Source organism: Excalfactoria chinensis, chromosome 1 (assembly GCF_039878825.1).
Source record: "Excalfactoria chinensis isolate bCotChi1 chromosome 1, bCotChi1.hap2, whole genome shotgun sequence".
NCBI classification, from domain to species: domain Eukaryota; kingdom Metazoa; phylum Chordata; class Aves; order Galliformes; family Phasianidae; genus Excalfactoria; species Excalfactoria chinensis.
The window spans coordinates 65995465-66010040 of NC_092825.1; the positions used below are offsets into that span (position 1 = coordinate 65995465).

General features: G+C 38.6%; 1 protein-coding gene across 1 annotated transcript in view; it reads left to right on the forward strand.

The window, feature by feature from the left end:
• PARVB (parvin beta) overlaps nucleotides 1-14576 on the forward strand; it is a 59814-nt gene that overhangs the window by 19140 nt on the left and 26098 nt on the right. Inside the window, exons 3-5 of the mRNA XM_072357047.1 lie at nucleotides 2492-2562; nucleotides 10420-10522; nucleotides 13789-13929. Coding sequence (XP_072213148.1) covers nucleotides 2492-2562; nucleotides 10420-10522; nucleotides 13789-13929 — 315 coding nt within the window. The remainder of the gene's footprint in view (nucleotides 1-2491; nucleotides 2563-10419; nucleotides 10523-13788; nucleotides 13930-14576) is intronic.

Consider the following 14576-nt stretch of genomic DNA (forward strand, 5'->3'; position numbering starts at 1 on the left):
GAAACTGAGAGAATTGAGAACTGTTGCATGTCAGCCGCTGACTGGAAAATGGAAAGTCTAAAATGGAATTTTAAAAGCAGTGCCAGTTGTGCAGCTGTTCTTAAAGTAGGTATTATAGAGGAAAATTGACTTGCTTGGTGAATTTGCAGAGAAATTCCATTCTTCTCTGGTCACCTGGAAAACAAGGTTGCAATTTTACAAAGAATTGAATGGAAAATAGTGCTGGGATTGTCTGCTTAAGAGTTACTTCAGTTTCATTGACCCATGGTCCAAGGACATCACAGATGTCTTCCTTTGGCAAAGAAGTATCTTTACACATATAGGCGGTAAACTGAAGGATCAACTCAGAGAAAGTCTGTAGCAGAAGAGTGTGTTGTGGTACCTATGGGACCATTAACCTGCCTTGACTGAAATGTGTGTGCTTCACTGTTGTGGATGCTATTACTTTAGTTACTTTTGCCTCTTTTAAGTGATAGTGCGACAAAGTGGGATCTGATAACCATTTACGATGCTGAAATCAGTAATTAAATATGATTAGGATGAAAATATGTAACTCAAGCAATGCTTTATAGAAAAAATATAAATATTCAAATTCCAGTTCCCTTCCCCACCAAGTCTCTTAAAGAGTAGCAGCATAATTTTATAGACATAAGAAGTGTTTAACATCTTCTGGAATATATATATACATATATATATATAATATATATATAAAAATTATATATAATATTTATATATATATATATTAAAAATTTTTTTGTTGTTCCTTTCATGTCTCTTAATGTACAGAATTAGTTGAAGCAAGCGATCGTGGAGGCAAATATAAAATCAATTCAGAAGGCCGCTCATGCAAAGCTGTGACAACTGGTTATCTTTAAGCAAAACTCTGTGGTGAACTGTGTACTATTGTGGGTCAAATCTTGTTCAGAATTTCAGTTAGAAGCTTTCTGGGTGTGTAGTGGGTGCCACTTCCTTACAGCTAGGCTTCTTGACTCATCCCAGGGAGTAATAGGGAAGTAAAGGGACTGGAAAAGAAAAGCAACGGAAAGAAAATCATGTTTCTCTGTAGGTTTTCTGTAAATATGTGGTGTGTCTGGATAGAAGTGCCTTATTTTTAAATAAAGATTAGGGACACTGCAAAATACTGACCCCGGATGTCTGGGAAAAGCCTAAGGTAACACAGTTAGATGATAGAGTTTATCTGAAGTGTGAGTATTCTGTTTGTCATCTGAGAGTAATGAAGTCTCGCACTGTAAGACTAGAGGTGCTATAAGACTACCTGTTGACTAGGGAAGGGACTGGAATGTTGCTGTAGGAGCAAGGCAGTGTAGATGGATCATTGTTAGATTTTAGAGTTCTTCTATCCAAAGTAAACAATGACCTGACCTGTGGTCATATCGAACACCTGGTCTCCTTTGTTGTCATGCAGAAAGGAATTGGGAAATCAAACAGAAGGTAGAATTCTATGTCACTCCTCAAGATAAACTTGTGGGTTCTATAGATTATTTAGTAGGCAGTGTTTGCTGTCCCCTTGAACAGATCTAACTTGGATAACAGCTGTCGGTTGACTACTAAATGAGGGGTGCAGGGAGAGGTCCACTACTTGAAAGCACATAGCAAAATTTAAAAGATGAGACTTGCTCCAGGTAATTCTTAATGATAATATCCATATCTACATTTATACATACATGTGATGTATCTGTCCACATATGCTTTTGTAAAGATAATTCTGACAGAGTTTGGTTGGTTGTTAGCTTTACTGAGCTTAAGCTGATTTTGCTTTCGGTTGTTCAATATTGAGTCATCCATCATAAATGTTAATCTTTCCATTCCTGCCTCTTGTGATTGTTTTGCTGGCCATTGGAGAGCATTTCTCACATCTTTCCATCTCACAGTATTGGAAGAAATAGATTATTCACATGAAAAATGTATTTTATGTTCCTCCTCCAAAGATAAGTTGAACTGATGTAAACGTGGGTCATTTTCATTTCCTAGAAGTTAATCAGTTCTTACAACCAGGGCCATGTGCATGAGAGCCTTTCTATGTGCCATGTTTCGGGGAAGCAGATTGTGGAAGCACAAACTGTCATCCCAGGTCTTAGCAGCTGTAGTGTCATAAAAGCTTGCTTTGCTTTTCAGGGTAGTGTGATTTAGGAAGGGCTTTTTAAAAAACAAATTACATGCAAATTGAGGAGAGAGTGGAAAGTAATTGACTGCCCTTTTTGGCATGTTAATATTAGCATGCCCCACAGAATGTAGAGTATGGTGATTTTTCTGATGTATTTTGAGCTGAAGAAGGTCAGTGGAAACAGTCCTATTTTAGGAAGTTATTATCTTTCTGTGTCTAAAAATGCTTAACACTTTGATCACTGGATATTCCCCTGCCAGTGTGATGACTGGACACAGTCATTTCTTAATCAGCTGACAGGCCACTTCATGAGCAGTAATACAATTGTACGTTTCTTCTAACTAGTTTCCCATTTTATTTGGACAGAGGAGAATGAGGAACGCACTATGATTGATCCTAACTCAAAAGAAGATCCTAAGTTCAAAGAACTGATCAAGGTAGGATATTAGTTCTTTGTCTTTCTTAAAATCTTTAACTACTGAGACAAAATCATTTACAAGCTGGTTACCAAGCATACAATTAAGAAGGAACAATTCGTTACTGAGGTATGTCTGTGAAAACTGAAAGCATAGACGAGGATGGTATTGGGAAGGCTAAGAGCAGCAATGAGAGAAACAAAAAAAGGCTGAAGGTCAGAGTGCCCATGGGTGTGGAGTACAGCTCTACTACTAGTTTTTGTATTCTTGTGATTATTAAAGTGAGGCTCGGAGCTTAACTTGAATCTACCTGCAGGTCACTGCACATAAATCTAGGTTTCTTATTTCTATGAAAACAAGAAAAGAGCCTTGGAAAGCACTAGAGAGATTTCAGAAAAGGCAAAAGTCAGACCAAAATGAGCAAGCATGTGGTAGAGGACACTGCTATTTTTCTTGCCTTGTGTTCTGTTATATTAAAAGAAGGAAAAAGGGAAAAGATGCTCTGACATATTGTTAGTTAAAGCCATTAGAGTTTTTCAGTTTCCACATAGAGTAACATGCTGGTCTCCAGGGCACAGACAAAGACCAACGGGTGAGTGAACTGATGGACAGCTTAGGCTAATTACGTACACTTTCAAGCCATTCTATAAGCAAAGAAAAAGGCATTCAGCTAAACAGTGATTTGCTCTTCTGTGAGAACATGCTAACTCACCACCTGGTACTTCAGTTGCTTACAAGTTCTTAATCATCAGAGTTTGTTGTGATTATCTTTTATGTAATTCCTAGTGTTTTGACTTGACATTTGTGAAAAGAGCAATCTCTCTCCTAGAACTTCAATTTTACTTTCAGTGGCTTCTTGGAGCAGAGGCTTACACCCATTCTGTAGTACTGCTGCCCTGAATGTGGAAAGTGGCTTTGGTTCTTTTGTTTTGCACAGTTCTGCCTCTTATTTTTTCCTTTCCTTGATCATCCCTGTATCTATGTTTTATGTGGCAGAGAGGTAGGAAGTAGTCACTAGCTTACCTGTAGGATAGGGCAGGGGCCACAGTGTCCTGAGTGTGTGTTGTGGCTGGAGACACATGCCCACAATGCTAGTGATGATACTGTGTTCCCAGCTATGCTGATGTGATGTGTGGCTTCTTCCCTCCTGTCAGCACTTATAGTTTCTGCCAAGTATTTGATCACAAGTGCTGGCAATTCAGAACAAATATGATATATTTATAGGGAGTGTTTTCGCTTACGATTCCTGCTGCAATTTCTCTCTGTTAATTTAATATCATTAAAAAAGTACGTATCTGTTTGTTGGAAACAACAATGTGGCTGCAGTTAGGTGGGTGAAAACTTTGGATAGTGTGTCCATCTCCAGATAGAGGAGTGAACTGCGACACGTTCATTTCAGGAACCATTGTTTGCTCTGTCTATAAGCAAATGCTTCACAGAATGTCTCAGCAAACTGTTCGTCTGACAAATCTTTAAAACAACTGGAACGATCTGTTATTAACGTCACAAGGATGTGTTTAGGATTTGACAAAACCACATCAAAATGACTTTAGGGAGGAGTAGCCCTCAAAGTTTCTTTGTTATTCTAATTTGTCTGGGACACGTTCTGTTTTTAAATTAGGTGAATTTGCACATTCTTTTTTTTTGTTAATTCTCAGATCCAATAATTCTTCCAAAAGGCGCAGTGGCCTTGCACCACTCTTTCAAAATACACTGTGGTTTTGTTGCTAATAGAGCAGAAATACTGCAATGAATGACTCAGATGAACAAGAGTTGTTGCGGTAAAGGAACCAAATGCACTCTGTGATGCAGGAGACTTGATAGTGAAATCATCATTGCTTTTAAATTGAAAATGTTGCTATTGAATTCAGCCTGAGGTGGTGTGTTTTGCCTGGATGTTGTCATCTATCAAAGTTATATTTTTCTTTCTTGAAAGGCTGAAGAACTTCAGGAGGAGTGAAAATCAGACCTAGAGCAGAATCACACTCTGGTTCAGTACATCAGTTTGCACTTGCATGTAGTGAGGGTAATTTACAACCAATTAAACTGAAGCAGCTGATGCAAGGAGCAGCATGTAACCTCAAATGGTTTCCTTGGGATCATCCACCATGGAAGGAGATGTGTCCTGTGGAGTGCATACTTGAAAAATGATATGATTTAAGTAATTGATAAACATTTGCATACCTCTCAGTGTTTTTACAGAAGCTTAGCAGAGAAGCATTTAATACAATGTCGGTGTGAATCTGTTTAGGGAAGGAGAGGTTTAAATGATGTCTGCAAAACCTATTTTATGTCACAGAAGAACATGCACACACGCACACACAGACAAAACAGTTTATTCTTTATTGTGTGTTCCTTGGTTAAGTTTTCCAGGAGCTCCAGTGCTAGACAAGAATTAGCTATGTTAAGTGCTACACAACAGCAGCCAATAGAAGAAACATTGGGTCTCACAGAGACTGAGATCAAAGATCTCCATGGAATAACAAGGAATCAAGGAGCTGAATGTATTGAGGTTTTTATAGTACGAAGCTGTTCTCTTTTCCCCTCTAACAGGAATGTGTCAATAGCAGAAACAGAGCCTGATGCCTTTTAAAATTTGGCAGTATGACTTAGTTTAATTGGTGCCAGCCCAAATCCCTTTCAACGCTGTAGTATGACATGCCAGTGGTTTGCCATCACTGATTCTGAGTGTTTCTGTTTCCCCCATCAGTCACGTGCAGTTGAGGTAGGTGGAACATAGTGCAAAGAGGAAGCAAACATCTCCTTTGCTGACACTGCTGTGATATCTCTTTGTCTCCACAAAATGTTGCTTTAATTTCTGCTAGGCCTGGTGCCATAGGAATTATATGCATAGTGGATTAATCAGTCCAAGCTTTTGTGAGCATTTGGAAGTGATTTTGACAGAGCGGTTGGGAGAAATGCTGTGTACTATTGTGGTAATGCAGAAACCAAAAGAAAAAGAAAAAAACACACCCAATTTCTCATTTGTACTAAAGCAGATACACAGTGAAAAACCTCTCTGAAGGCTGCTTAATTGGCATTGCAAAAATACGTACTTCAGATCTTCTTGCACATATGAAAATCATCAGTAATTGAAGTTATGCCTTAAAGTGTTGTTTGTTATCATCCTTTACTGTATTCTCATTGACAGTTTGTCAGTACGAAGTGATATGTTCTGGTGTGTTCAAATAAGTTCCCTCTGTGGCCAGCAGCCTTTTCTTCATTACTTCATGTGCTCTGTGTGTAAATATAGTTTGGGGCATGGCTGAACAGATCCAAAGCTGAAAATTCAGGTCAGAAGAGTGGAGTTGTGTTTTTATTTCTATGTATAATCTACACAAGAAGTCCTTTATTTCTAGTGTCTAAAATGCGTGAGCTGCTTTTCCTCGTTGTCACATATTTGCCAAGTGACAAATGACAAAGGTTTCAAGTGTAACTAAATGAAACGTTGCTTCCTAAAAGCTCACTAGTCTGCTTTTAAAAAGAAGCCTTCTCTCTCCTTTCAGGCCTGGCAGCGCTTTGTGCGTAGTCAGTAGTTTCCAAGGCTGAATATGAATTTCTGATGCTCGTTTCCATTTTCAACCCTAAAGTCAGTTAAGCTTTTGTACCTTTGATCTGTGCTTCCTAATTCTCCCAGAAGTCAAGGGTGAAAAGGGTCATTAAAATCAGGGTTTTCTTTTCTTGCTGTTTTGGTGAGTGGGTTTCCTGTTTTCCCATTGTGGAAGACTCATTCATGTAGTTTGCTTTGTTTTTCATGTTATTCTTTGCTGTGGAGCAGTGGCCATGGGCTCTTTATGCCCTTGAACTCTGCAGATTAACTCCGAATGTGCCTCAGTGCTGTGGGAGTAGCCAGCCTGCAGAGCAGAAACACTTCCCAGAACTGGTGAAGTTTGATGTAGAAGCCCATCATACATGAACTGCAAAGCAAATAGCCTGGCAGAAGACTCATTTTTCCTTGTAGATTTCTACCGCATTTGAATTTCAGCTGTCTTCCTCACAGCAAAGTTCAGTTTTCAGTCCAATGTTTATTAATACACCATGGCTGATTTAATCAGACATATTCATTTGGCCAAAAATGATGTAATAAGTGGATGTGTCAAAATTTAGAGCACCACTGGAAATTTCATTACTGTAAACGCACATGTCTGAGCATTTGACGCCATTCTGAGATACTTTCCACGAGTGTGGATCTGCATGGAAAGGCAGCCATGGTTTTCAGGACATGCGAATATTGCTTTGAAGTTTTAGGATCAGTGTTAATCCTGAATACACAGAAAAGCAGATTTTATTTTTATTTTTATTTTTATTTTTATTTTTATTTTTATTTTTATTTTTATTTTTATTTTTATTTTTATTTTTATTTTTATTTTTATTTTTATTTTTATTTTTATTTTTATTTTTATTTTATTTTATTTTTTTATTTTTATTTTTTTTTAAGGTATGAACTGGCTGAGAGGCATAAGCATCTCTGTGTACCTGTATGCTGCTTTATGAGTCTCCAAGCACAGACCAAAGTGAGCCTCAGGTGCACAGAAGATTGCAAGCGACGTGCAGGATCTGGTGATGGCTTCACCAACCATTACATGTAAGGAGAGGCATAGTGCTGGGGCTGACACTGGGACAGCAGGCTATGCAGTGAAGCTTTCCCCCAGTTCTGCAGTGTACCTCTTTACATCTGTTATTTAATGCAGCATATGTAGCCCTAATTTAGGCACTGGAAAAATTCTGGCTGCTCCTTAGGTCTGCTTCCCACCAAGTGCTCCATGACTGTGTCGAGCTGTTTAGGTTTTTAGACATTCAGGTTATTGAAAACTTTCAGCTTCTGTCTTTGCATGAAGGAGCAACTACCAAGAACTGGAGCATTGACTTTTCATGAGAAAATAGTCAGAAGGTATTTCCCTATGTTAGTCATTTCAATAAGAAAAACAGTGCTTTATGTCCCTTGCGGAGGTTGAAATAGAAATAAAAATAAGTGCAGAAAGATTTTCAAGGCTCCTAATTAAGACGTGATCAGGAAATTAAGAGGGAAGATGGTAAATTCTTTGGTTGTGGGTTGTGTTTTTTTAATTGCAACATTTGTCGGTCTTCCAGTGCTGTAAAAATACTTGGATTCTTTTTTGTTTTATAATATAAATTGCAAATTCAATTTCCTACCAGAGCTGGATCTGTAGTCTGAGTACTAAAAAAGCCAGAACATTCTCTGGGATATTTTTCTTTCTTTCAGGTGTTACTCTATTAAAACAATAAAATAACTATGGATGGACGTCATACAATTTCTATCATTGGAATGTAATTTTTTGTGTCACTTATATTTTTTGTCAGATATTTTTCAGTGTTAAATATCTCAGAGACATTTAAATAGTATATAATGTAAGCATTCCCCTTTTATTTTAATAGCCTGTACCCATATCAATGTATTTCCAAAGCTTCTTTGTGATTCTTCTTTACCTACAGTCTTGAAAATGGGATATTCACTCCGACATTGGAAGGCACTTGCAGAATTCTGTTATAAATTCCTTGGCATTTTCAGGATTCTGACTGCAATACTATTCAGCACAGGAAAAAATGGTGTGTTAGTTACAGGTTTCAGATAGTTTAGATGTCTCATTATTTAGGAGTTGCTTTTCAGTACCACTGGTGAATAGTTTTCAAGGCCTTCTTGTCTTTCAGCTGTGGCAGTTTTTTTACTAACTTGCCTGTCTCTTCAGCCCTTTGCCATAAATGTCCTTCTGTCCCCTGAAAAAAGAAAGATTGAAAGAGACAAAAATAGTTAATAAGAGTTTTCTTTCCAAATGTGGTCATAGTTTCCCACCTGCAGAGCAGAGTTCTGTTGCTTTATTTGGGCTGCATCTTCTTGCAGCTGGCTTTTGCTGGCTGTAATCTCTAATGAGCTAATTGTGTTAGAGGTTTACAAAGGAAATGCAAAGTCTGGTCGTCCTATTCCTGATGGTAGATGATGTGCCATAAAATCCTAGCTTTAAATCTCGAAGAGAAGAAATGAGCAGTGGGACTTTACCTGATCCAGACAGCTGAAGAGGCATCTCAAGAACTGCTAGAAGATGCAATGCAGGAAGAGTAATCATCTTGGTGTTCTCCTCTCTGTTGCTATGTGATGTCTCTATCAGGCTGTGACACCAGAGCAAGATTACTTAAATATCTCTGTGACCTACATAGTCAAATATTCATGTCTCCATGAAAAGCCATGTGTTTTCCAGTGCAGCACTTAATTGTATTTGCCTTTCATGTCATATTATCTTGAATATTAAAAAAGAAAGTTCTTAGCTATTGTGACTGCCAAGAAGACTCAGAATTATAAGATCTAATCAAAAAGTGAATTTGAAGAATCCACAGTTTTACATAGGTTTCTCCAAAAGTAATGCCTCATATGTTTCCATCAACGCTACAACAGATACAGAGAGCACAATAACACTGATAGAGCAGATTTTCAGCTACATAATGCTGTTTTTCATCACAATCACCACCACTAGCTGTGCATTTTCACCAACGATGAACGAGAGCCTGCATGCTGCACTCATAAAAGTCTGCATGGCTGTACAGATTTGGCTTCTCTTTCACGTTGCCATTGCCACTGCTGATATGCAGTACGCACCACCTCACTATGCTCACAAGCATCAGTGAATGTCAATGGGTGTAATTTTTTTCTGTGTGCAAGAATTCAGTGACACATCTTTGCTTTATTTGCATTTCCATGTCAGATACCATTTTGTCAGACTGCCCTTCTGCTACTGTCTGTCACACAGCAGCATGATATAATGGAATATTAGTTGCAAGGTTCAACCTCTACTGCTGTATCACCAACTTCCACCTCTGACATCATGGACTAGCTTAATAACATAAGAGGCATTACTTTTGGAGCAACTCTTCTATATGAAGCAAATAAAAAAAAAACAAACAGCTTTTTAATTGAGGAACATTTGTTTAGGTGGCTCTACTTGTATTTTGCATATCTGTGATGGGCTAATATCTGTGATATTCTTCTGCCCTTATGAGTCGAGGATTTAGCAACACAACTTGACATTTCTCCTCACAGAACTCTATTATTCTACAAAAGGCACTTAGTTTCCAAATAATAAATTGGAGGAAAACACTACTGCCAACTTCAGTCAATGTCTTTTTTTTTTCCCCACAACTGTTTGGAAGTTGTTATCTTTGGCACCTTGAAAACTTAAATCAGTTCCTTTTTTTAATGTTTGTTCTTGTTTTGCAGATAGTTATGGAGGTCAGTGTATGGGGAATGGGGACTGTCACTTATGTATGTTGCAGAATGGTTACCAGGCCCAGGTGACCAAAATTATCATTCCGGACTTCTGTATTTTGTAATGCCTGAAGTTAAAATGCCTGTTGCTTAATGGCAACTATTAAGCTTATGAGTGTGTTTAGTTCCTGTTAGTGGGAGCCTTCACTCTTGTCCCTCTGAAGCTTTTTGTCTCTCCCCCACCATTCATATCTACTCAAAGGTGACAGTAAGAGTTCTGGGAGCCTACAGGTTGAGAGGGGGTCTGTTCCAATCCTGGCAGGCCTGCTGATAGCTTGAAACAGGTCAGGTGTGAGGCTTGAGACACAGAGAAAAGGTTTGCTAGATATTGGCAAAGGCTGTTGCTACAGAGCTATTGTTTACTACTCGCTTTAGAATTGGTGCAGTATGAAGGTAAAATAAGAAATACAGGGCACTAGAACTGCCATGTTGCCAGACCTGAAATAAAAACAATAACAGCAAAAACATTTGTCTGTTTGCCTCTGTAACTTAGGAATACACAAATATGGTTATTCTTGTTCTGTTTTCTGTTCCTGGTTACATTCTAAAGGAACATACTTTGGTGGTTTTTAGACATCTGCTTCCTCTTTCTGTGCTCCCAGGTTCTAATTGACTGGATTAACGATGTGCTGGTGGAGGAGAGAATCATTGTCAAGCAGCTTGAAGAGGACCTTTATGATGGGCAGGTGCTGCAGAAGCTGCTAGGTGAGTTCACACAAGAGAAGGTGGCTCCAGAAAGTGAAGGAAGCCCCAAATTAATCCCTTTCAAAGTTGTGGACGGTCACGAAGCTGTGCAGTAGCTCACTGCTTCACCAGGGGTACAGTTTGTTTCACTGATAGCTACAGTGTCAGCTTCCCATCTGCTCTTCTCAGGCACTCTGCCTTTGAAAGGGGAGGATCATTCTTAGGTAGCTCATTTGCGGACTAGGAGTAGGACAGAGAGCTGACACGTAGCAGAAAAAAAGGTGAAGAGGAGACCAAGCAGAAACCAGGTGGTCCAAACTTTGTCTTCATAGTTTGCTCCTGAAAGCTTTTTGGACTGAGGGGTTTTTTTGAGTTCATAAAGAATTACTTCAGGAAAAAGAGAGAGAATGCAAGACAGCAGGCACGTACTCACAATGTGCTCTTAAGTTCAAATGGTACATAAGGAGATACAGTTAATTCAGCTGTTTTGCAACCCCTTTACATGTTTGTAGTGTGTTTTTGCAAGAATCAAAACAGAAAAACTTCTAATGATAATGTAGTGGTTTACCAGAGTGTTTTCAGCAAAGAGACCAGGTATCCATTGTAGATCCCTACTGTTTATTGGAGATAAATAAGTACGGTGAGAGCTGTCTGCCTATGATATGTTTTCAACAGTGGGTTGAGATATAGAATATAAGTGTCAGAGGGGGGTGAGAGGACTTAGTGATGCTAATTCCACTGGCATTAATTGAGACTACTTACTGAATGTTGTGCACATATTCCTCAAATAACATGTGTGCAGTGTTTTGGTGAGCCAAAGCTTTTAAAATTGGTTAACAACAACTGGTGCGTAATATTTGTGTGAATACAAAACTGTTCTAGATTTGACATAACATCTGTTATCTTATGTCACTGTAAAAGGACTTTCAGCTGACCATGGCTCTGATGCTGTACTCCTAAATAAAGGCACTTTAACAAATCAGAGCTCTCTGTGGAGGCCAAGGTTTCTGCCCTCAGGCCTGCATGCATTTAGAAAGTGCTTTATTGTCCATACATGCATGACCAGTTGGACTTCTGCAGGAGGACAGGTGGGCATGTACATCTTGCAGGCCTGAGACTTTTACTTAGGCTGACTTTTCCTTATGTTCACCCTGTTTGGCCTCTAACTGGAGAGCAAATGCTTCTTCCCTGGCCTAAAGCCCCATTGTGGTGTCATCTCAACATGAATTTTTTGGTAGTATCTCAATTTATTCAGCAAGACTTACTCTGAAACTGTTCATACCCTCTCAGTGATGCAAGGTGCAGCAAAGCTTGTCATGCCCGGTGGTGGTGCTCCTGATGCTTGAGGCCTCGCGATTAAGTCAATCCTTAGTTTTACAACAGTCTTCTTTTCTTTTGCCTACAGGAAAGGCTAACAGAGTAAGGTTATGAAACTTTAAGTAGTAGTTACCTCTCCTTGTCTGTGGGGGGTATTTCAAGAATATCTGTCTTGATGGACAGTCAGAAAGATCTGTCTTGATGGGCAGATGAAAGACAACAGCTTGTCAGCAGGTTTACTTTGAAGTTGTTTGAAGTGAGAGATGAGCAAATGACTATCTGACCAATTTAGATAGGGCTCCTTGCTTAGTTGATTTTATCAACTAAGTGCTTGCAGTGCCAGTGAGAGAGAGACTGGAATGGTGTAGTGCTTTTGGTGTCAGGGTGAAGAGGAATCTGCTCGCTGACTGGAAGTTCAGGTGGGCTGAGAATGGATTGGAGCTATAACTTGTGACAAAAAAAAAAAAAAAAAAGGAATCTTGTAGAATAGATTATTTTTTTAATGAAAAATCTAAGATAATGTAAAATAATGCTTGTATGTTTTGGTAACCAGCTCCAAAAAGCCTCACAGACTGTCATGGTTTTCCCAATTTTTATATGTTCCGCCGCCCATTGCTTTCAACATAGTTTTTAACAATCCATTGAATCGTTCAATTTTACCAGACGCCGGTGAAGACATCCTGGCTAAGGAACATTTTTTTTCCAGTAAGATTATTCAGATATTGATAACAAATTCTTAGGCTGATAGAAACAATCAAAATGTTGAAAGTGTTCATGAATTGATAACCTGCAAATCTTTTCTGTTTGGGTTATTAAAGTAAAGCTGTATTTCTGACATTTAAAAATATATATACAGCTGTGTAAAATGTCCAAAAGAAAATGTGTTCTTGAACTTGAGACCAGAAATATTTCCGTTTTTGAAAGAGTATGTTTTGACAACTTTAAAACGTTTCTCTAGCCTATCCCATGTTGTGAAAAAGGTTGTGATGAAATATGTTCTTTTGTTTAAAAGAGTGGAACACGTAGCTGTTATTTGTTCATCCAGTCCTGGCTTGCTATCACAGTGAGTTTGACCATTTTTTTCCTCCAGAGTGAAGAGAGAAAAGAGATCAGCAGTTTCCATTGCTCTGGTGGATGGAAAAGTCTATCCCACCTTCCTCAGTACTCTTTCTCTTGTTTGAGAGAAGGGTGTTTGACTCCCTGCCTCTTTGGCAAAGGCCACAATGCAGATGAGGAGAAAAGTGGCTTATCTATGTTTTTTCAACAAAAAATTTTATTATAGAAACAAAGTTAACATTTTAGTTATGTCATTTCAGAAAATAATGCAATGTGAGTTTATTTTGGAAGTAACCAACTGGGTCAACATTATGACAACGCAACAATATTGTAGTAGCTTACTTATTTCTTTAAGCCACTTCCAGTACGTCAGCATGAATCTATGACTCTCTTGAAGGCTTGAGGAGGTGCAGTTTCTTTAGCTTAAATTCAGACCTTCAGCTAGCCCAGAATACATTTCATTAAGCTGAAGTAAATGTCCACACAAGTATTTCCCTTCATTGTCCTTAATTAAGTCCAATGATCAGAAAAGTGTGTTAAACTAATGGAAGTTCCTTGTATAGGATTGGTTGTGTTATGCCAAATGTTTTTTGGCGATGAAAGAAAACAGGAGACACCATTACTGCTAACTTGTTGCCTGTTTGAAAGTTACTAAATATTTTGTCACCTGATAGGAGAGCATGTTCTGCCAGACATTTATTTGTTTTCTGTCGCAGGATCTATTGGAACTGACACATTTTGATAAAGGTTTGCTTTCAGTTATTTTGCTTTCTGAAGAAAAATCATTCTGTTGGGAAATTTCTAGCAGAGCCCAGCTCTGATCTCCAGTACTCTGCACTTCTTATTCCTACCCAGTTCCTTTATCAACCTGGTATTGCTTGTTTCATTTTGTTGTTTGTTTTATTCAAATACAGAAAAATTGGCTGACCGTAAACTGAACGTGGCAGAAGTGACTCAGTCTGAGATTGGTCAGAAACAAAAGTTGCAGACAGTCCTGGAAGCTGTCCATGATTTACTTCGACCACATGGCTGGACAATCAAGTGGAACGTTGACTGTAAGGACATTTCTGTGGTTTCTGTTTCAGCTTCACAGACAAGCAGTGTGTGATAGTCACTTATTTATTTGCATAGAAGATATTACCAAATCCATGCGTGGATTGTAACTGGTACCTTCTTCTGTAGCCTTTAAAGACAGGCATACGTGACTATGGAATAATTAGAATGCTATTGCTTTAAGCATATGCTGTTATTAGAAAGCTATTTGTTTGCTTCCGAAATTTGAATCCTACAAATATGAGAAATTCAGCAGTCAGTCAATTACTAGAGGGTGATCTAAGCCTTGTGGCCATGACACTGTCCTGTTTAAAGGTGTAATTTCTAAGAGGCTAAGCAGGTAGTGTCCCATGTTCCAGCTTGGCCAGTTATGGTCCAAAAGTGAGAATCGAGTTTGAGAAGGCGCTTTGCTGAGGTAGTGGATATTGTTTGTCTTTTACAGCCTGGAAAGCTTGTGCTAACACTCTGAAAGCAAGATTTTCCAGTGCAGTGGAAAAAAAGTGATTGATTCTGACTGTTTTTATTTCATTGACTGGAAAGAGAGCTGAAATGATTGGACTCCTAAATTAGTTATGTAACCTGAAGGGAATTGAATCTAGACTCTGCTGCCTTTGTTAATTTAGGAAAAAGAAGGGAGAAGGAAAAAAGA